The 21,596-nt window shown below is 40.0% G+C and overlaps 1 protein-coding gene across 2 annotated transcripts in view; it reads right to left on the bottom strand.

Annotated features, from left to right (window-relative positions):
* Positions 1-21,571, bottom strand: part of scube1 (signal peptide, CUB domain, EGF-like 1) — a 147,438-nt gene extending 125,867 nt beyond the window's left edge. For both annotated transcript variants that reach the window (XM_040145977.1, XM_040145986.1), the window contains exons 1-2: positions 21,395-21,571; positions 18,957-19,079 (exon numbers count right to left, since the gene is read on the bottom strand). In XM_040145977.1, coding sequence (XP_040001911.1) covers positions 18,957-19,079; positions 21,395-21,482 — 211 coding nt within the window. In that variant the 5' untranslated portion in view covers positions 21,483-21,571. The remainder of the gene's footprint in view (positions 1-18,956; positions 19,080-21,394) is intronic.
* Positions 21,572-21,596: the final 25 nt, after the last annotated feature.

Raw genomic sequence — 21,596 nt, 5'->3', positions numbered from 1 at the left:
AGCGCTTGAGAGAAGCGCTCTGAAAATGAGGTCATGGGCACTGCCAGTACAAAAAACAGCTGCCTGTAGTTCTAATGTTTTAACAGTTCACTTTAGGAAGGTTAAATATTGAAAAAGTCAACACTGAAATGAAACACAAGACAGAACCTGTTTTCTTTTGCAGTATTTAGCCAAAACTACAATCAATCCCTCAATTTAAGCAAAGTATTTTAGTAGCTTAAACCTGACCACATGCAGGACATGATGCTGTGTCCTGCACTTTGTATGCCCAAGAACAACCTCGACCATCATCCTACAATTTCTATGGGGTACAGCAACACAGAGTTTCTTTGACAGGGAAAAAAACAACCATGGCTGCTTTAAAATGTATCAAATAAAACAAATTAGTACGATATAGACACAGTTTCTTTGAGACATAGTTGGTGTGACAGTGTGTGTGACACTTTGACACTGGTGTGACTAAAGCAGTTAAAACTTAGGTCCAACAAAGCAGCAGCAGTTAACTCTGTTTTTTTAACACCAATATGGGTCTGATATATGAGTCCAAACTTTGTCTGTTGGGATAAAAAAGTTTCTCAGGAAGCAGTTGAATACTGTCTGTGACTCAAGTTGTCATGTTTGATTTATGGCAGAAGGCGGATGGCTCCAAGCACAAATTAGACACTGGCACACAGTAGCGATGGACGATACACACACAAACACAAAGACATGGCTCTCAGCTTCCACATCCTGCATGTGAACTAACACAAACCTGGAGACTGAGCATATACACACACTCAAGAAACACAAATTAGCGGCACCTGGACCCGAATACATGCCGATGTGATCATACACAAAGAAAACTACAAACGTGCACATTGACTCACGTACCACAAGCAGCAAGACATAAGGATTTAAATATGAATACACTAAATATACACAATGAGAAAATAACACGCAGACATACACACTAAAAAACATTAATTCCCCATGCTTTTCACAGGGACCTACTTTTCACTTCCCTTTAGATGATCTCTTTCTTTCTTTTAGGTAATCTCTTTGAAGAGTCCAAAAGGCGATGGACATAAACATGAAAAGATCCTCATCTGAGAGGTTTTACTTGGTTAGAAACCATTATGACAAAAGCCAAATCAATGCCACATTCTGCACCAAGAAGCACCACAGACATGTTTACTAGAAACCAATTACACAGGCCAACATACATCAGTGCATTTTAATTCTGTTTGTCTGATCTCTGACGAAGGAAACCTGTCTCTGTACTTGAAGGGCTACTCCAGTATGACTGGGATTAGATGAGAAGATAAATATATCATCCAATCACATTCAGTACTCTAATATGAAAAAGTAACCTGAGCCTTTTTCAAAAACTGACCAAACAGCTTTAAATGAGCTGCGTGTGTGTGACTATAGCCAGAGTTCATTTTAAAGGAAGGAAAACATAACAAATGACAAAAAAAAAATCAATGATGGTGGAATTGTCTTCTTAAGAGCATGAGCCTTGTGTATATAAACTCCTCCCAGCCATCACTGGCTCATCTTAAGGGCGTTTGCAACCAATTAGGGCGAGCTGGAGAGGGCGACTGTTTGAAAGGGTGTTTAGACACTTTGCTGTGCTGCCAGCTCAGATGGCACAGTTCAGCACGACGTGACACCTCCTATGTGTTCTGCTTTTCATCTGTCAGAGATGAAGGTAGAAGGTAAAGACTAAAAGTAAAGGAGTGTGAGGAGGGAGAGAGCTTTAATGAGGGTGAATGGAAAGCAAAAGGTGATTAATTGATGTCTGAATTGCTTCAAACAGGCATACTGAGTCTACATTCAAACTAAACACATTTTCTTTTCTCTCTTTTCGCCTTCAGGGATTGTGGTACGATAAGGGAAATGTGGCTGGAGAAAGAGGGGTATGATGTGTAAAAGGCACCTCCCACCCAGGGGTCGAACCCTGGACATTGCAGTTACTGTATGTGGTATGTAACACAACGATTATCTAGTTATAGTAATAGTTATAGTTATAGAGAATAGGTGGAACACACCTGGAACTTCAGGCTGGGGAGAGTCCTACCTGCCCTGGGTTCTAAAGACTCAATTGTTGACTCAATAAGTAAGCACTGTTACAAGGTTGGGGCACATGTGAAAGATTTAAAAAAAACAATGGTCAAAATTTAAGCAGCAGAACCTGAGATATCGTGAATCCTGAATCTTTTACCTGCCCGGTATATGCACACTTCTTATGAACTCCATCCCAGCTTTTAATACAGGCTTTCTGTTATGAATCTGTAGTCTCCAAGCTGTGATGACCGTGATGACATCAGACTTGACATAGCCCCTCCCGTGTCACAGAGGATATCATAGAACTGTTTTCACTTGCTGAGTAGTACTAAACGTGACAAATAAACTGACATTTATTGTATTTGTAAAATGGTTGGAGTTTTCCTTTAACTGACAAATCTATACTGGTACACTAGAGTATGTATGACTATCAGATCAGACCTGAACATTAGGAAGTACATCTAGATAGATGTACTTGGTAGATGTACTTGGTAGGAACTGAAAATAAGGGGCAAATATTTGATAAGAATTCAGAATTAGAGTTAAAGGCATATGAATTTTGGCTCTAGCTCAAATAGTGGTGGAACACAATGTAGATTTTTAATGTTAGCCCTATTTTTACTGACCTCTAACATATTTTTTTCAATCGTGGCCATAGGGATGGAAATCGAGAACCGGTTCCAGTTGAGAACCAGTTCCAAATTGTCTGAACTGTAGGAATCTTATGCCTCTGACCTTATTAATTGATTTTATTGGTGCCGGCGTGATTTTCTGAGTAATGGCGGAGAGGATGAAACTTTCCGAAGAGTGGTTTAATTTCACGAAGAACGATGATGACAGTGCTAGTTGTAATGTCTGTAAAATGGTAATCTCAAGTACGGGTGGAAACACCAGCAATATACTAAAACATCTTTCTATGCCGCAATGGGCTTAAATTTCAGGAATGCCATGTATTTGACACTGTACACACAAGTGGCACTGCTTCCCAACCAAGCAGCACGTCCGATACCACAGGTAAATATCCTAGGTTATAATAACATTAGCTTAGCAGATTTTTTCTTTGACTAAGAGAACCTAACTAAGAAAAACCTTTTCAGCTTTTCACACACACATACGCTCTACTTGGACGGCCCACCCAGGTAGATGAAGACCTGCCCGGGTAGATAAATTCCCTTGGTTGCATGCACTGCAGTAACTGAGTGACAACTTCTCTGTGCGCAGCCACCTAGTTAGCATGTGTTGATAGTCTGCATGTGAGGCATTTAGGGGACATCTGTAATTTGTAGCTACAGAAAATAACCTGGGTTACACTCTCCCACTAAACTGCTTCAGTCTCTGCATCCACATCGGTCACACGCTGCACCACAAACCACCACAAGTAACTTCTCAACCTGTGGGAAACACTGTAAATGAAAATAGCAGTTATACAGTGGAGATTCTGCACACTTGAGTCACATGCATGCCTTTTTCCTACTCTGTTTTTACACTGTTTTCAGACTCAGAGATAATAAAACAGTTGCATTGACACTGAAAATATGTGTAGACATATTTTTTTTCCACACAGAAAATTGACCGGGAAACGTTAAGGGAATAGTTAAAGAATCGGACCAATTTGCAGAATCAATAATGGCTTTGGAATCAATAAAATATTATCAATTCCCATCCCTTCATGGCCAGCAGACTTCCACTTCATTTTCAAAAATGTCACCATTTCTATTAAAAATGAAGCCACACATTGTGCATAATCTGATATGGTTTTATCATTAACATATCTTTGTTTCTTTTGTCAGATGTTTGCAAGTATAAAAGAACTGACTTGGATAACAATAGCAACCAATTGATTAGTTAGACATTGAGAATAACATCAACCTAGTTGTTTGAATTCCACAGTCACTTGACAACCAAAACATATGCCAATGACAAGCCTTTAAGAGCTGGAAGGTTACCTAAAGGAATCTGATTAGTCTGAGATTCACTGTTAGTGCCCAACAGTATCTGGCAGTCAGTATGGTTTTGTGCCCATATGGCATATGTCACCATATTAAAGCACAAGCTCATACAAGTTATTCATTTCATTCAGTTCAGGGTGTATGTTGAGGTAATGGAGAGAATGGGAAGAGGGTTTGAAGTGTGTGTGACAGAGATTACAGGGAGGTGGGAGAGGTGCCTCATAGGGTCTACTTGGCCCACAATGGTGCCACTTCCTGCCCCTGAGCTGTTGTTGACATCTAGAAGCAGTGCCCCAACAGCCTTGGACTGTCAGTTCCTTCTGCTCACATGGCCACATTTTCTAATTGCCAGGGAAATGTTTATGCTCCACATCTCATCAAGTGAATTAGGCACCTTCAGTGACGACCCAGCGCCCCCTAACTGGACAGACACACTGAAGGGCAGAAGGGAGTAAAGGAGAAAGGGAGAAGAGAGGATGCTGCTTTCATTTTATGCAGGGTGTCTGTAGGTTTCTGTGAGCTAAATTAAATATTTCAATGCCCTGTTGAAAGCCTACGAACAATATTTTCATGAATTCAAAAACTGGTGAAAAGGGAGATCAGAGTTAATATGTAGTGAGGCAAAGTAAAAAAGGAGTAAAGGAAACTACAAATTTACTGGAAGATTATATGACTATATTTACTAACGTATGAGCAAAAAATAACATTCAAGCCTAACTTGATGCCACACAACTGTTCTCCTACGTGGCTGGGTGGGAGGGCAATCACTAATTTTTTAAGTCTTTGCCAGCCATAATGTGTTCACCCACACATGTTTTTTGTCTACTTTAAAACGACACCAGATTAGGTTCCAGTAAACATTGTGAAATCACTGCACTTAGATGAGGGAAGCATTATGACCATTGATCAGAAAAAGTGTGAAAGCAAAACAGTGGGGTCAGGAGAAGTAGGCATGGCAATAAGCAATATACAAAAGTATAATTAGTAGGGCAAGTATAGACACTTTGTAATTAGTGCCACAAAACGTGCAAAATCACTGCATTGGTCCTTTACAACTCCACTAAATTATATGTTCATATTAACATTAAATCGCATGACCACAAGGGTTATTCACAGTGACAAATCAAAAATCAAAATCACCCGAGTCTGCAGCTTTACGCAGCTCTTTAGCCTTTCTTTGCTGATAGTTTTGGTTTTACAGCTCGTTTAATGAATGGTTCAGTCTCAGCACTCATAACCTTGTTTCCAGGTGGCTGTTTGCAAAAATGGCCTGATAAACCCCATTGTATGATACCTGAACAGCACCATACAACACACAACGGTAGAAATATAGCTAGAGAAGAAAATGCAGCATTTAGCAGCTAAAAAAACATTTTTTAACATTTTTCTGAGTTGGTGGAGACCAAAAAAAAAGCTAAAAGGAGAATAAATATTGGACTTATATTCTTGAGGTGGCCAGAAGCACAACTCAACTCCACTGAATGCCAGTGTTGCTCCATGTCTGCTGGGTGTCCACGTTTATTAGCTTGATAACACTTTAGCCAACATTAATAGGCAATAATGACATTTTGAAATGTTGTAAGAGGAGAACAGGAAAAACGCACAGGTTTGATTAATAACATTGACAATGACTCCATTCATTTTATGTGTTCTTTCTCCAGTGCTCTGTGCATGCTTCTCACTTCACAGCTTACTTAACTAGTTATATGGAGTGAAACCCTTGTTAATGTTATTAGCTGCACCTGTGATTTAGTTGCAGGTACAAGTGAAAATGTCTTCCATGACAAAAACCTATATGTTAGGGCTGTGTGTATGTCAGCTTGTTTTAAAGTTATACTGACCACTTGTAGTCAAAAACCAATTAACGCAACTTTAAAAGAAATAAATAACTTCAGACAGTTTATTTTAGTGATGGAACTATAGTCTGGCAAGCATGTAGTAAGGCATGACCTCTCTAGCATCTGCATAAGAACTAGTTACCACTTTGTATGGTGGATGTATGTGGTTCACATTTGATTGATAGTGACATTAAAACATATTAGCAAAAGGGCAGAGAACAGAAGTCTGTTAAAGGAGTTTTAACAGACTTCACCAACTATTTCCACTCAACTGTGTCCCATGTATGCTTATTCAAGAGGTTGGATGACAGGGCAAAACCTGTCACATTCCATTATCCAGGCTAAGAGTGTGGCCACAAAGCCATAGCCTGGTTATCAAGTCAAGGCCACTCATTTTCATTTTTTCTTTTGGTTTTGAATCTCTCACATACTGTATGGAGATAAACAGTGTGTATTTGTGTGTTATGATATTAAGTCACAGTCTTTATACAGGTGTTTCTATGCACATACAACACACACATCTCAGGTGTTTATTTAAAGCTACAGTCAGTGCCAAATTGCAAGGAAGTCCTGTGAGCTTTTCCTTAGTGACATTTACACCCCACAGCACCAGACATAATCTGTCAAAGATTGACAGGAAAGTGGGTTGGAGATGCTAGCAGGAAGTCACTGTATCTATATATAAACCCTGAACCTCAATGAATCTGACCTGCTCCACTGAGTTTGAGCATGGGTGAGGCAGAAAGAGAGACAGGAGAGGGAGGGAGGTGCATGGACTGACTCTGTGTTAGGTGGGTTACATTTGTGCGAGCATGTGTGAATTTAGGTGTGTGTGTGTTTCTGTTACTAGCCAGTGAGGAGAGTGGCTGGTTGATGACGGAGGTGTAGATGCCAGGCAGACAATGGCCTAGTAATTGTCTGCCACTTCTCCCCCTCGCTTTCCCACCTGCACCTTCTCCCTCGCCATCCATTCTTCCCATTAGATCCCGTTTTTCCCATTTTCTCTGTCTCTGTGAAACAGGTCAGCTGTTCATCACTGTGGCACAGAGTAAAGGAGGAGCTGTGAGTAGAATCCAGTCTCAAATTGGCAGGGTACTTCTTTCATAATACTGTATGTTTCAATCTTACAAATATCAAACACATTAATTGTATGGTCACATTTGCCGTCCAATCTTGTAAGTGATTAAAAGAGATAAGAGCAATGCTGTAGATTGCAGTTTAGTAGTATAAAGGTTAGGTTCTGCCTAAAACAAACTAGTTATAGGTAAAATGATTATACCTGCTCTAAATTACCAAACCCAAATACAAGATGAAGAGCCTGCTTTCATAGTAATGGACAAGCTGCAGTAATTGTAAGATGGGGATAATGGTACACACTTTTGGAGGCAGAATGAGTCGATTATAAAGTAAGGGGAAGGAAAGAAGATTTTAAAGTAAAAGATTTTGACTTTTTGCAAACAGGAGCAAACTTTACCAGGAAAAGTGGCATATTGATCTACCAAGAAATGACAAAGAAAAAGTGGTATAGTGGTGGCCAAGAAAGCCTGTGAAAAAGTGGCTTTATACCATACTTGCTGAATTCTTTGTATCGGCTAAAAATTCATAGTGTTCAAATGTGTTCAAACTCCCACAGTAGCAACTAAATGGTGGATTCAGCTAGTTTCACAGTCACAGCCTCTTTGGTGGAGACCAAAACAAAGCTAAAAGGAGAATAAATATTTGACTTATATTCTTGAAGTGGCCAGAAGCACAACTCAACTCCACTAAATGCCAATGTTGCTCCATGTCTGCTGGATGTCCACGTATATTAGCTTGATAACACTTTAGCCAACATTAATAGGCAATAATGACATTTTGAAATGTCATAAGTGGAGAATAGAAAAAAGCACACGTGTAATTTATAACATTAACAATGGCTCTGTTCATTTTATGTGTTCTTTCTCCAGGGCTCTGTGCATGCTTGCTCACTTCACAGCTTACTTAGGTAGTTATATGCAGTGAAACCCTTGTTAGAACAAAAAGTGGCGGGTTGGCTGTATATCATACTGACTGAATTCTGTGTATAGGCAACATTCATAGCATTGAAATGTGTTCAAACTCCCACAGTAGCAACTAAAGGGTGGATTCAGCTAGTTTCACAGTCACTCTGGCAGCTACACACAGCTGACATGGCCCTCCTCAAAAGTGTAACTACATGTCTGGACTACAGTGGGTATGGAGATACCATGTGGGAACCACAAGAACTGCAGCTGGTCAGGATGGGCTGCTTGTGTTTTCTTCTACAAGTTGCTGATGCTGGTAGAAAAAAGGAACAATATATCTGCTCCTTTGCTGGAACACAAGAAACAAATCTGCACTGCAAACCTTTTGCTTACTGTGACTCTCCATCACAGTGAATGAAATAATGTAAATACAGCAAACTGCACAGCAGTTTCATGTTCAGTTTTTGAGGCAGACCTTCCCGCCATCACTTCATCAAAAAGTGAATGAAAGAATGTGAACACAGGTAATATGGGCAATATAATTTAGCACAATATGAGCTGATCACGTATGATATCTGTATCTAATGTTGCAGTGGTGCTATAAACGAGATACATCTGATGCTGAAGTATAAATTAAAACCTATGCTACAGGTATTTTTGGTAAGACTCCTGTTAACACCAGGCATGGATTAATTGTAATATGAATTTAAAAAAACATACCACACAAACTAATTGGCCCAGAGATGCAAAGCTTGTTTTGTAGAACATTGTTACTAGTGGTTCAAAGTGACATTTAGCTCTTGCTGCTTCATACCTAATTAGTTTCTCTGTCAGAGAGATAAAATTTTGAGTTTCAGCCGGGACACAAATATGTTTTTGTGAGTAAGCAGAGATGGCAGAAGCTTTGGTATTAAAACACATAATGGGAAGGAGGAGAAGAGTCTTCAATTCAAAGCAATGGGCAGCGCTGCTGAAGACCAATCAATTAGATTGTAAGTGACAAATGTTGAGTAAACACGGGGGCTTTTGCAGGCCAGTGACAGCTCTATGGCAACCAGCCAAATCACTCATCCCCTCTGGAACATCATACACTGTAAAAAATGTCCCCGTTAACAGACCACTCAACCTGAAACTGAGTCTCAAAATCACACCTTTTCCCAAAACTTACACCTTTAAATGTTATTTACTTTAATTTTATATCACTTTTTGAGAAGAATACCCTCAACTGAAATTCACCTTCAGTACCTCAGAATGAATTTTAGCACACAAGCCATGAAAAATGAATAATGCATTGTGGTTAAAGACTTGACATTTAATATGGTTGTTAAGATGATTTTTTTGCAGCATTAATCTCCCAAAGTTTCTCTGTCCTTAACTCTGAAAACACAGCAAAGTCTATTGGATTCACAGTGATTAATCTAATCATAATCCTCTGAATTTTAACTCTGAGAGCAGTTAACAAGTATACACTATCAACAGCCGGTTACGGTTTTGCTAGATCTCTTTATAAACAGGGAGACAACTCAGGCACTGTTCCACACACACACACACACACACACACACACACACACACACACACACACACACACACACACACACACACACACACACACACACACAAGCACATGTGCAGTAAAGCAGGCTTGAGTGATACACAGCTCCTCCCACATACTCTTCATTTGACAGCACAGGGATAAAAGTTCACATTTTTCCATAACGAGCCGGCAGTATCAGCTCGTGGAAAAGTCTACAGAGAGAGCAGCGTTCATGAAAGCCAGATCAGATGTCAGTGGTGAGCAACTTTCAGAGAAGCACGTTCACTTGAGAGAATGACTCTTCTTAGGACACAGTACTGATGAGCATTCAGAAGCTTGATGATAGAAATGGAAACACCCATGGTCACTCTGGGTAAAATTCTCGGTGAAAGTAACTGTGGCTGGGATGTGATCCCGCTGAGTCCTGCTGACATACCAGGCAGCCAGCTTGTGGCCGTACAATGCTGCCTACAAGTTGCTCATTTGTAGTGCAGAAATGTAGCACAGACTGAGAGCACAGGTCGTCTCCCTTGGTCACCGGGGCTCGAATCCCAGCCATTACAAAAGCACAAGAGTGAGCCAGTTTTTTCTCACAAAGGCCACATCCCTCTGGAACCTTGAAACTTCACATTAATAAATTGATCATCAATACAATCCATGTTCATTTTGCTTTCTTTACAAAAAGGGAAGTAAAAAATAATGCCTCTACATTTGTGCTGATCCAAAAAATACCAATTGCTAATACTTTATAGATTTTTTGACCATATAGCCTTTTTCAGTCTTGACAATGGTACATTTGGTTTTTGGCCTGACCAAGCACATTTAGCTATTGTTTTGGATTTGAAAATTCAGACCACTTTAAACTGTTGCTTTCTTTGGCAACTTTTCTGGTGCCTAGTTCTCATTGCTGTAGTGTTTCTGCTCTGTACCTCCCTGAGTTGAAACAAACAGCAAGCATAAAAATGCATCACTTATTCTGAAGTACAGAGCTTTCCAGGAAATATTTGTGAAACACTGAGTGTTTTACTAGGGAAACATGAAAGTTTAGTTTATCTCTAATATGCTTAGAGTCCCTATCAAGTGTTCTAGCTCCAGTCTTTTAATGTTGAGTACCTGCCAATGCAAATGCACATAGCTGCACGGTTAGCCCAAAGCAGCCTTGCAGTAGCATGACCTTTTAGCATGAACAACAAGACATTTTTTTCAGAGAGAAATCAGCACTGAGTCAAAAATGCAGTTTCCTCCTTCATTTCCAACAGGTCCTCCAACCTAAACAACCATATAAATAGTTTGTCCCTTGCCTCTGATAACACCTACAGTACCATTTCCTGAATTTGGTGCCTCTCCTAGCAGCAGGAGATATGCCACAAATAATATATATTCTGTGTCATATTAAAAAATATTAAAAATCACAATTGAAAAATAAATAACTAACCCTTTTATGATGTCACAATGAAATGGTTATGGTTTGGTTAGGTGTATGCACAAAAACACGTTGGTTAGGTTTAAGGAAAGATCATGGTTTGGGTTAAAATAAGTTCTCAGTTAACGTTAGAGGACCGAGATGCTGTCTCACATGACCACTAAAGATCGCTTAACAATAAAACTATGGGTCGTAATAAGCTGCTTGCACCAACAACATACAGGGTTGTTCTTTATGGGAGGACAGCCTATTCACTTCAATGGACCAATGTGCTTATGGCTCCACCAAAAAAAAAGAAAAAAAAAGAAAGAAACATACTTTATTGGTTTACGTTGCAAAAACACTGATGACATGATAAGTTTTCCGAACAGTTAAATCCTGTATAATAGTATAATATCTCAAACTGGGCTCACTTGATCATATTTAAAATGATCAAATATATGATGTAATATGATTAATATATAAATGCAGTGTTACTTACAGTATGAATGCCTGCTCACAAAGAAGTTCATATATATAAGACAGCTGAATCACTCTGGATTGAGAAAACAAAGCCTGAATCACAGACATATTTCAATAGTTGCCTATAATATTTAAACCAACTCACCAAACAGAATGTTAGAATGGTACTGTTCTGCAAAAAAACCCAAAATGTAGCACAGCATTGGTTTAAACAGAGCACTGAAGGCAGGCATGCATTAGCTGACTGTTATCAGCAGCTTCATTCATGCTTCAAAATCACTGGTTGTTTAATCAGCTGTTTGGCTACCAGCTCAGTAATAGCATGCAATCATATTCATGCAACTGTACTTTGTGGCCATTATCACCTCACACTTCTCATTATTTCTCTGCAGATATGCTCATGCCAACACAGTTTGCCACCACGGCTCTGTCCAGAACCATAACCTTCTTTTCATTTTAGATCTCAACAAAAGCCGTTGTTGCTTTTTTTTTTTTTTTTTTTTAATTTAACTGATTAGTTCTCCCAGCTTAATCACCAAAAACTTGGCACCCATGAACATTCACTGCCAATTTTTGCAACCGATTACACCTAGAATGCTTCTCTTCACATGTGCTTGCTGTGGATAAATATCAATATTTGAAGCTTCTTGCTGCCATTAATTCTTCATGCCACTCAGGCATTTACTTGCTTGCAGTACACATACTGTATTAGAGTTTTAAGAGAGTGAAATCATCTGTAATCGGCAGCTCTTGTGCCCATACCACACTGGATTAAAAAGAAGAGAGGACCTGAAGAGGAACGAGCTATAAAGTATGAGTGATTGCAGCATTATGAAGTGTGATCCATTTTCATGGGATTATTTTAGACTAAAATGATACATTAAAAAATCTGGCGATGACAATGCCTTAACTGGCCCTTTGGATTCTTTGGATTAGCTTGGGGCATCCTAGAATTGTGTCATAATATTCTGTGAAGGAAGCAAAACTGATTTTCTTGTATCAGGATCACCAGGTCTCACGATCCAAAATAGCACTGAGCTTCCAAGAATATTTAGTTTGAACAGTGCATCTGGAGGTCTCTGGACAGAAATGTCTGATAAGAAGAAAAATGAGAGATAACACTGTGGATAGATCATACATTTCTGAGCCAATTCACACAATCCATGGAGACTGTGGAGTGAAAAGCTTTTGTCAAACCCTCAGTTTTATCCAATTTCTCATAATCCACTGCATGTTTTATAGGACTGTTGAGTGATTTTTTGCTGATATGGAGTGATGCTGATAATAGAGAAGCAGAGACGACCTGTGGGATGCAGAGAGTGTGCACTGAGGCTCTGCTGCGTCCAGGTGCTTCCAGGAATAGCTGAACCGCTAGTGGTACTGGCCTGCAAAGTGGCCCGTAATTCCTGTTAATGGAAAACACAGCCGGCCAATTACAGCGACCATATCCAATCACCAGGGTCAGGGGTCAACTCCCATCCATCACCCGTCTTCATTTGGCGTCCCTGTCACAAGGTTGTTGCCTCATCACCAGAGGGAGTTTGATAGATCTCAGTGTACAGTCAGGAGGCAATGGCCAGAGAGTGTGTTGAGCATGTTTCTTACACACATAGACACACACACTGATTCAAATGCTGGCCTGGGTGAGGCAATGTAATGGAAAGTGGCTGGCAGGACAGGTCTGCTCTAACATCAGCTTTATGATAGGAAGATCATATTCTTGAAAAGCCTGAACCTTCTGCTGACTCCTCTCGGAGGACAGAGGAGCAGTTTTTATTCAGGACGCCTCGGTCCGAGAGATCTGTAGAGAGATGACGTCATGATGTCCCATCCAGGCTAACCTCTGTTTGAACTAGTTTTTGTGACATTTTTTTGCATTTATGCAAAAATGCAATGTGTTCCTGTGATGTACTGTCTGAAAAAGTGGCCTCCACTACAGCAGTTTCTATAAGAAGTTCGTGATTTTAGCAAAGTTAAAGCAACTATAATCCTTATTAGAACATATCAAATAACAACGTGAAAACAATCTGACAGTGTGAAAGGAATCACTTGTAGTGAACTTACAGAGAATTATCAGTTGAATCTGCAGTTCCCCTCGACTTTACCGAGCTTTATAGTCAGTTTCAGCTCATTGTTTATCAGTCCAGACCAAAACTTTACTTTTCTGGTTCACTCTCATCGCTCTCACAGCCTTGTCTTCGGCCACAGCAGGCATCTGTTTTCAGAGAAAAATTTGCAAAAAGCCTCTGTCCACTACCTGCTCAGCAGCAAACAGCAGACAGATACAGTTAGAGACTAGCTGGTGGACATAGTGGAGCATTTAGCAGGTAAAGAGCTACAAATTTCCCTCAGGAGTTGGTAGAGACCAAAAATAAAGCCTAAAAGAGGGTAAATGTTGGACATAGATTTATCAGGTGGACACAAACACCACACAAGATGAATGGTCATTTTTCTCCGTAAATGCTAAATGTGGACATAAACAACTGATGTCAACCTGTTTAATGTTACCAGAATGGGAAGAACAGGAAAAACACCTTATTCTGCTCCTATTCTTACCCTGCTTTTTCTGACTTGGGAGTGTTCACGTATTATTCCAGGCTGGTTAGTCCTGGTACTAACCCTGTGTTCACAGCAGATAAACACTCAGACAATCAGACGTGAGTTGAATGGATTTTATTATTGCTAATATTATATTTCATTTTGCATTTGCGGCCATTCTGTCAACAGTTTGTTGACATGTCTGTAGTTCTTTTCACCATGTGGGAGAGATCGCTGCTGTCAGAAAAATTCACCACATTCACCAAATGGAATTTCTTATAAGAAATGGTTTTCATTAAAGGCTGCTAAGAACAGCCTTTTTTTTTTTTTTAAATAAAAAGGATAAGAAGAGCCTTTTATTTGCTATTATGTTTAGCAAATATAATCGTAAATGGACACATTAAATATTGGACATATTAATAGACATATGGAGGTTTTCTTACTTCTGAAACAGAACCTGGACAGTCTAGTTTCACTTTGGTTCTCTATATCCCAAGATGGAAATGTTTTTTTTTTCAGCTCATTCAACTTAGATTGCAGACTTAGCTATCAGCATTTAGAATCCTGGTTTAGAGCTCCAGATTTTAACAAAGTGGTGGACAGTTTTGCATTGAAATTGGTGAGAAAAAAAACCCTGTTTTAAGGTACGACAGCTCACACCGTTACTACAGGTTAATGGCCATTCAATGAACAGTGCTAAAGTTTGTCAGGCTCTGCGATCAATACCTTGCTGATCAGTTTGATGTTTAGAGTTTCAGTGTGCAACTTGGTGACAGAGGTGGCAAATCATGCACAGTCCTTGAAAAGAAAAAAAAATCTAGGTCTGTAAGCAGCAACAAATAAGAAATGTAATTTTGTAATATAGTAGTAAATTTTTTTTATTTGTAATGTAGTTTGCAAAATGTGACAGACATATGAAATAAATTTTTCGTCTTCTGTCCAGACTCCTGCACATTTCCAGTGTTGCAAACCCACCAGAGACCTGCAAAGTTCTACATCAGCACCGAACTGCAATCATCTTTAAATCAATTCTGGACCTTTTCTGACATCAGTGAGCTGTTTTCACAGTTTATTCAGTCAGATCATTTTCAGAATAGTGGCGCACTAGCAAATATACAAGCATATTATTTTGTTTTGAGGTTTAAGTACAGGTAAAAGGACTTTAAAGACTTTTTTCGATTGGATAAAAAAAGACATAAGACATGTAAATAAGGTTTTTCAAACAAGGGGAGGGGCAACAGAACCGCATAGTTCAGAATGTATGATTTCATCTGTAGTAACTGTACAGTTTGCAGAATTACAACTGATTTCAGTAACCATGCAGCAGCTGCAGCACAATACTGGCTATATTAGCCATCTTCTCTCTCTTAGTCACATTTTGCTCTTCATCTTTCAAAACTAAAAGATCAAACTACATTTTACAATATAGATAAAAAGATAATAATTAGCTTGATTTGGGGACAGCCCAAAATTAGATTTTAACGTCTTCGGGGGTTCCTTGGTGTTAATTAAGGGGTCCAAGATCCCCTGTATTTCGCACACCGATTATTACCACTAGTAGCTGCCATTTCTCACAGGAATTCCAACTGTCATGTTCGCCAACTAGAGATGACAGATGTCAATCAAGGTGTGGCGTGTAATAAAAAAAGTTCTAGAAGTGCAAAGAGTGCCTCATTGAAATTCACTTCAAGCTTTACCTTACCTTTTGCTTTACTTTCAAATACTGCAAATGTTCATAAATAAGCTATCGTGACAATTGTGGTAGCTTTTTTAGGGGTGAATAATCAGCTCAGAGGGCACATGGACACAAACACATCAGGTGGACACAAACACCACTACAAATGGATAATCATCCATCCATGTGGAAATAAGCAGCTGTTGTCAACTTGTTTTTAAAAAAATGTACATCAGCACATGAACTTGGCTGAGGGAGTCATCAAGTAATTATATTGATGAAACCATTTAAAAGTAATTTAAATACCTGAATCAGAGGATATTTTACCTAGTTTCTGAAAAAATGATTTTTTTAATCCTATGTAAAAATGCATACATTTACAGTGAAGATGCATACATTTACAGTGAAGATGAACCACTAAGGAATTCAAACCTGTAATGCTGGTACCACATATCACACCACAGCCCAACTGATTTTGTGCATATGAGTGCATGTGCGTGTGAGTTTGAGCACCTACAACTAAGCAGACGGGGAAAGAGTCCTGGGTTAAAGGAATCACGTTTCTTGACCATTCTGAGTTACAACTGACAGTGCCGTGTTCATAGATCTCAGAAATTACTTTGATGAGTACAAGGTTATCACAACTGATAGGAATAATAGCCAAAACTACGAAAATAATACTCAGGTTGTAGTAAACCAAAATGATCCTTTAATCTCATCCAGGTTTTTAAAAGGCAAAAGCACTGTAGTATCATTTATAGAAAGGCAATCTGTCTTGTTGTGTGCATTGGAGCATACAGTACATGGGAAAAGATTAGAGGATTACAGTGTGTGTGTGTGTGTGTGCATGTGTAAATATATGTGTGAGTGATGTAGGATTCAGCATAACAGATAAAGAGAGAAAGCATATCTGTACAGTTGGCAGGCTCCAGCTGTGGTGTGCTTTGAGGCAGAAGTGAGTGGAGGTGTGGACGCACAGCCAGGCACTGCCCCCATCTCACCCTAACACCCTTGCTTAGTCTACTTCCTCCCCGTTAATTGGGAGAACCTGTTGGGAGGGGGTGTTGTGGTTGTGGTGGTGGTGGTGGTGGCGGTGGGGTGGGGTTTGGGGTGGGGGCTGTGGGTGGGGGGCTGGGGGTGTGTGGGTGGTGTTGGGGGGCGTGAAACAGCTGTAAAAGCTGATGTTACATCAGAGCCCCAGCAGACCTTGATCCAGATTTTGTCTAGATGTGTTTACATTGGACTGAAGTTCACACCTGACATCAGAGTGTGTTTCACTTGTGACTACATGTGACTTCCCTACTCACATTTGATTTATCTGATGGGAAACTCTCATTGCGGCAACTAGGGATGTCCCATTCAAGGTTTTTTTTGGCTCATATCCTTATCAGAGTCCATACTGGGTATATGGTCATTCAGAATCCAATTCAGTACTTGTTAAATATGCATCTGACACATTGAAATAACAGCTGTAGCCTACTTAATTGTTAATAGAGCCAAATACTGAGGTCCTGATTTAAAAACTATTATGTTTAAAACCTTAAATTATAGATATGAATGAAATTGGGGACTGGTCTGGTTAGGGTTTGGTTTACATGATTAAAACCCTTGGTTGAGGTAAACCATAGATACAGTTCAACAGTAAAAATCCAACATTAATTACACTACTCAAACTCCGGTGTCAACCATCCACCACATGGACCACAGCCTTATTTTCTGCCCATGGGTGGAAAGAGTGCTGAAATATTGTACTCAAGCTAAAGTACTGTTACTTAAAAGAAATTTTCCTCAAAGTAGAATTAAACATGTAAAAACGTTATCAAATTAAAGAGCAAAGTAAGTCAATTTTAAAATGCACTCGGAGTAAAAATTACTGCATTACATTTTTAAAAGGGGGAAGCGGAGGAGTGAAAATGTTATATGGTTATAATAACATATAATAAATCTATTAAATTAAATCATTAACAATAAATCATCTTTATACTACCAGTTGTATATGAGTTGGCATTTCAATTCATATAGACTGTTCCCAGGTGAAAACCACACCGAAAGCAAACAATAAATTCCAGTCACGTAGTTTGCAGCTTGTGCATACAACTGAAAATTACAGTTACCAGTTGTTGTTTACAGGGGTGACCACAGACTTTATGTAGTAATATTAAGCTATATAAATCACAAATCCTGTATCTTCTTATAGAATTAACAGCAGAATAAAGCTACAGAAAATGAAGAGATGTTGAACAACATAAATTCCATAGTGGCTGCAGCTGACGATCACAAGCACAACACTGCACATAGTTGTTGTTGATGCTCTCCTCTGTACAGTGAGTTACAGTAATCAGTCATTTGTTGAACTCGACTGTCTGAACATCACTCTGTGTGTCTTGTGCACCGCAAAGTCCTCCACAATCTGCTCTAAATCCAACTTTTCTGCTAGTTCATTCTCAATGCAAAACCAGTCCACCCAGCCTCTGTGGTCTCACTGCAGTCCTCCAAGTTTTCAAACATTGAGCTGAATGAGCTCTGCAGTCACAACAGAGATTATCAAAAAACAGCAGGAAGGTGGTGCACACCTCACTGATAGTAGACGTGAATGTATAAATCACAACTGAAAGATCCACTGTCAGTATTTTAGCATTTTGCGTTTAGCCAGACCCAGCATACACCTGTTGGTCACGCAACATGGCAGGTGTGGTTGATTTGGGACGCTTGCCATGGTCACCGGGTGGTGGATTAAATCGGCAGCTTCTCTGCTGCAGCTGGTGATTTGGCTCCTTTTTTTTTTTTGCATTCTCACATGGTTGATCATAACTTCATCATGTGACTTACTTTGAACGTAGCAAAGTAAAATACTTGAGTTAAAAAATACTTAAGAGTGAAATTAATGATTTTTAAAAATACTCCAAAAAGTATAAGTAAACAAAAAAATGACTTTGTTACAATAATGAGAGTAATTGTAACTAGTTATTTTCACTCCTGTTTCTGACTCACTAAATAAAAGACACACTACTTTCTGCAATGGTATTGAACATTGTCATTGGATGGAAAATGGTATTACCCAATTACCCAAAATGAACATAATTCGTAGGGATACTGGCCGAAACTATTCTTGAAAATTAATTCCTCAGCAAATTTGAGGTGAACAAGTATGCCAAGTAGCCCTTGAATCATGCTTCACCTTGCACTTGTATCACCTAGTTTAAATAGTTGTTTAAGTGGTTAACAAAGGTCTCAGTATGCTTCAATCAAACTATGCTGACAATGTGTTGTCCCACCATGCCTTAAGGTAAATACTTTTATGGTATGTTCTCTTCTGGAAAACCACATTCGAAAGTGAGGTGAAAAACCTGCCATCTCAACCTCTTCCTGGCTGCATCGAGCTGTTCACCAGTCCTCCAATAACTCTCTTTTACACATCTTTGAGAGGAGAGGAGAGGAGAGGAGAGGAGAGGAGAGGAGAGGAAAAGCAATGGAAGAGGCAGGGTTTAAAATGAGGAAGGTCACTCACCCTCACACTGCTTGCCATCTCCCTTGTAGCCTGGCTTGCAGATGCAGTTGTAGGACTTTGGCGTGTTCTGACAGAGGGCGTCAATGTGGCAGTCGTCTGAACCTTCTGCGCACTCGTCTGCATCTGCACAAACATTGAACATCGACATCCAATTAGACCTGACTCACTGAGGGTTCAGCAAGCCCTGATGTTGGCTATGACATCTCTTTAGACAGGGAGGTTTTCCTTGACAGCAGTGAGCAGAGCTCTGTCCAAAGACAGCTGGACTCACCCATGTAAGATCTTTTGCTTCTTGTGCCTTTGAGCTCATTTACACATTGTATTAAGGTGAGATCTGTATGTGAATATGTTATCTGTGACCAGTATTCTCTGCAAGGTGGGGGTCATGTGAAAGACGAAGATAACCAAAGGCATCTGTTGGCCTTGCTAAGTAGGCTAACACTGCTTTTTGTAAGACGGTAATCATAGCCACTGAAGAAGTGTTCTAGCACTAGCGCTAGCTCGGCAACCCCCCTCAGTTATATAACCCTTGTCATAACGATTCCTCAAAAGTCTCTTGAAGCAATGCCACTGTACCTCCTCAGGCTTCTGAAAATTATTCATAATAAACAGAGAAGAATGAATCGCTCTTTGGTTGACCTAACTCATATACACAATGAACTGGTGACTATGGGTCAGACACTTTTTAGGGATCACAAAAGGGAACCAGCATCCTAAACAAGTGTTTTTCCTCATGGAGCTTTAAAATAATTTTAATATAACAGGAAATGGCCGAAGTGAATTTGGAGGTGAAATTTTTCATTTTCGCGTCATTGCAATTCTCAAACACAATGTTTAAAGTTGCCTCATTTAGATTAATACAACTGAATTTGCTTTTTTCAGATCATAAATCCCTGGATATCCTTGCTAAAAGTGTCAGACAGAATCACAAGTCCTTTTTTATGACAGTGAGGAAAGAGCTCTAAGGTCAAGGTTCTCAATTGATCAGGTTATTGATGGAAGAGTAGGTCACATCTGGGCTTGAATCCTAGGGCAGAGGGCCAACTCATTACAAAGTGTTCATACACAACCACACAGAGGGAGAGGGGACCCAGGGGCAGAGTGAGATGCTCTGGTTCTTCCTGTCATTCAGCAGACCTTTGCATCACCACAGGGCTGCTCTGATCACCCTGTCCTTCCTATAGCCTATATGTACGTCAGGCAAGCCAGGTTGGAAGCAGCCTGTGGTTCACCGACTGTTCTCTGTCTGGCCTTCTGCCTAATGCAGCAGTACAAAGGCAATAAATAAACGATATAACCGAATTGACGGTAGTGTGAGAGCAAAAACAGCAACAACTTCAGGTCTTCCTTGTTTTGTTTGATGGTGAAACGTTCACTTTAGACCCTCTTCTCTGCTCTCTCTGCAGTGTGCTTTATAAACCTGAGCCCTTCTGGTTTTGACAAAGCCCTGCCTGCATGGTGGTTCACTGTCTCAATATTGACTCTTCGCCCATTCATAGTGGTGGGAGGCTGAACAATGTGCTGCCGCTGCCAAGTCGATATTGGGCCCATGCTGCCTGCCTGCTCCTCCTGGGACTTTGACGGCCCTCCCGCCACCACCCCACCCCCCTCCTCAACCCACTTTCTGTCTCTCTCACACACACACACACACACTATCCAACTCCCTCCTTTTCCTCATCCAGTTCCAGACAGGCCACCAAACCCGGAGATAAGATGCTTCCTAGCGGCTCAGCGGACAGCCGACTCCGCTTCTAAAACCACCTTCATTTGCACCGTTTCTAGACGGTCAAATATGAAAACAGTCAGAACTCTCAATCCAAATCAAAGCACATGAGTGCTTAACCCAGAGATCAAGCTGCGGTTTCCCGTTAAAAGTCACGTTTGCGCGCAGGAAACAGAAGTTCCAGTGAAGTCTGGGTGGCTGGTAAACCGACTGGAAATTCATTTGCACATCACAAATGCCGTCCAAGAAAAAACTGTGATGTAAACCTGAGTTTTTACAAAGACTTTGGTATTTAATGAATCAAGTATTATTAACGAAATTACGAAATGACCCAGTTTAACGTAAACATGTGTCTGCTTTATGACAATTCCAATCGTGTCGAAAATAGTGAGCAAATGTGAGTTTCCAGTGCCATTAGATGCATTTTTTTGCGTCACTACAATGCTGTTCTAAAATCACAGCAGATAAAAATTTAATAAAGTACATTATAATAGTATCAAAGGGACATGCAGTGTTCCGGTGTTAGTAAATGACAAGTTTAAAGTGGTCTGATTGTGTTTTATGATGTTTTAAAACTTCAATGATATCATTAGAATATTCCCGAGCAGGTATTCTGTCATGTTTCCATCATTTCCCCGTCGGTAAGACTAAAGCCACCAAAAGGTGCATGTAATGGTTGACAATACAGTAAGACAGTGGAAAAGGGAGCTCTTACCTGCGAGTCCGACATTCCCCATCACCCTGCTAGTATTTATGAGGATGATAAACAAATAAACGTCCCGGAAAAAACAAGCGCTCCCCATGCTGACAGACGGTTTGAGGATTCAGCTGGGCTTTTCTGGGGGTTTGGACTGTGTGTGTGTGTGTGTGTCTGTGTGTGTGTGTGTGTGTGTGTGTGTGTGTGTATGTGTGTGTGT

Source organism: Xiphias gladius, chromosome 2 (genome assembly GCF_016859285.1).
Source record: "Xiphias gladius isolate SHS-SW01 ecotype Sanya breed wild chromosome 2, ASM1685928v1, whole genome shotgun sequence".
Taxonomy (NCBI): domain Eukaryota; kingdom Metazoa; phylum Chordata; class Actinopteri; order Istiophoriformes; family Xiphiidae; genus Xiphias; species Xiphias gladius.
Note: the sequence above shows the minus strand (reverse complement) of the source record. Positions and strands in the feature narration are given on the sequence as shown.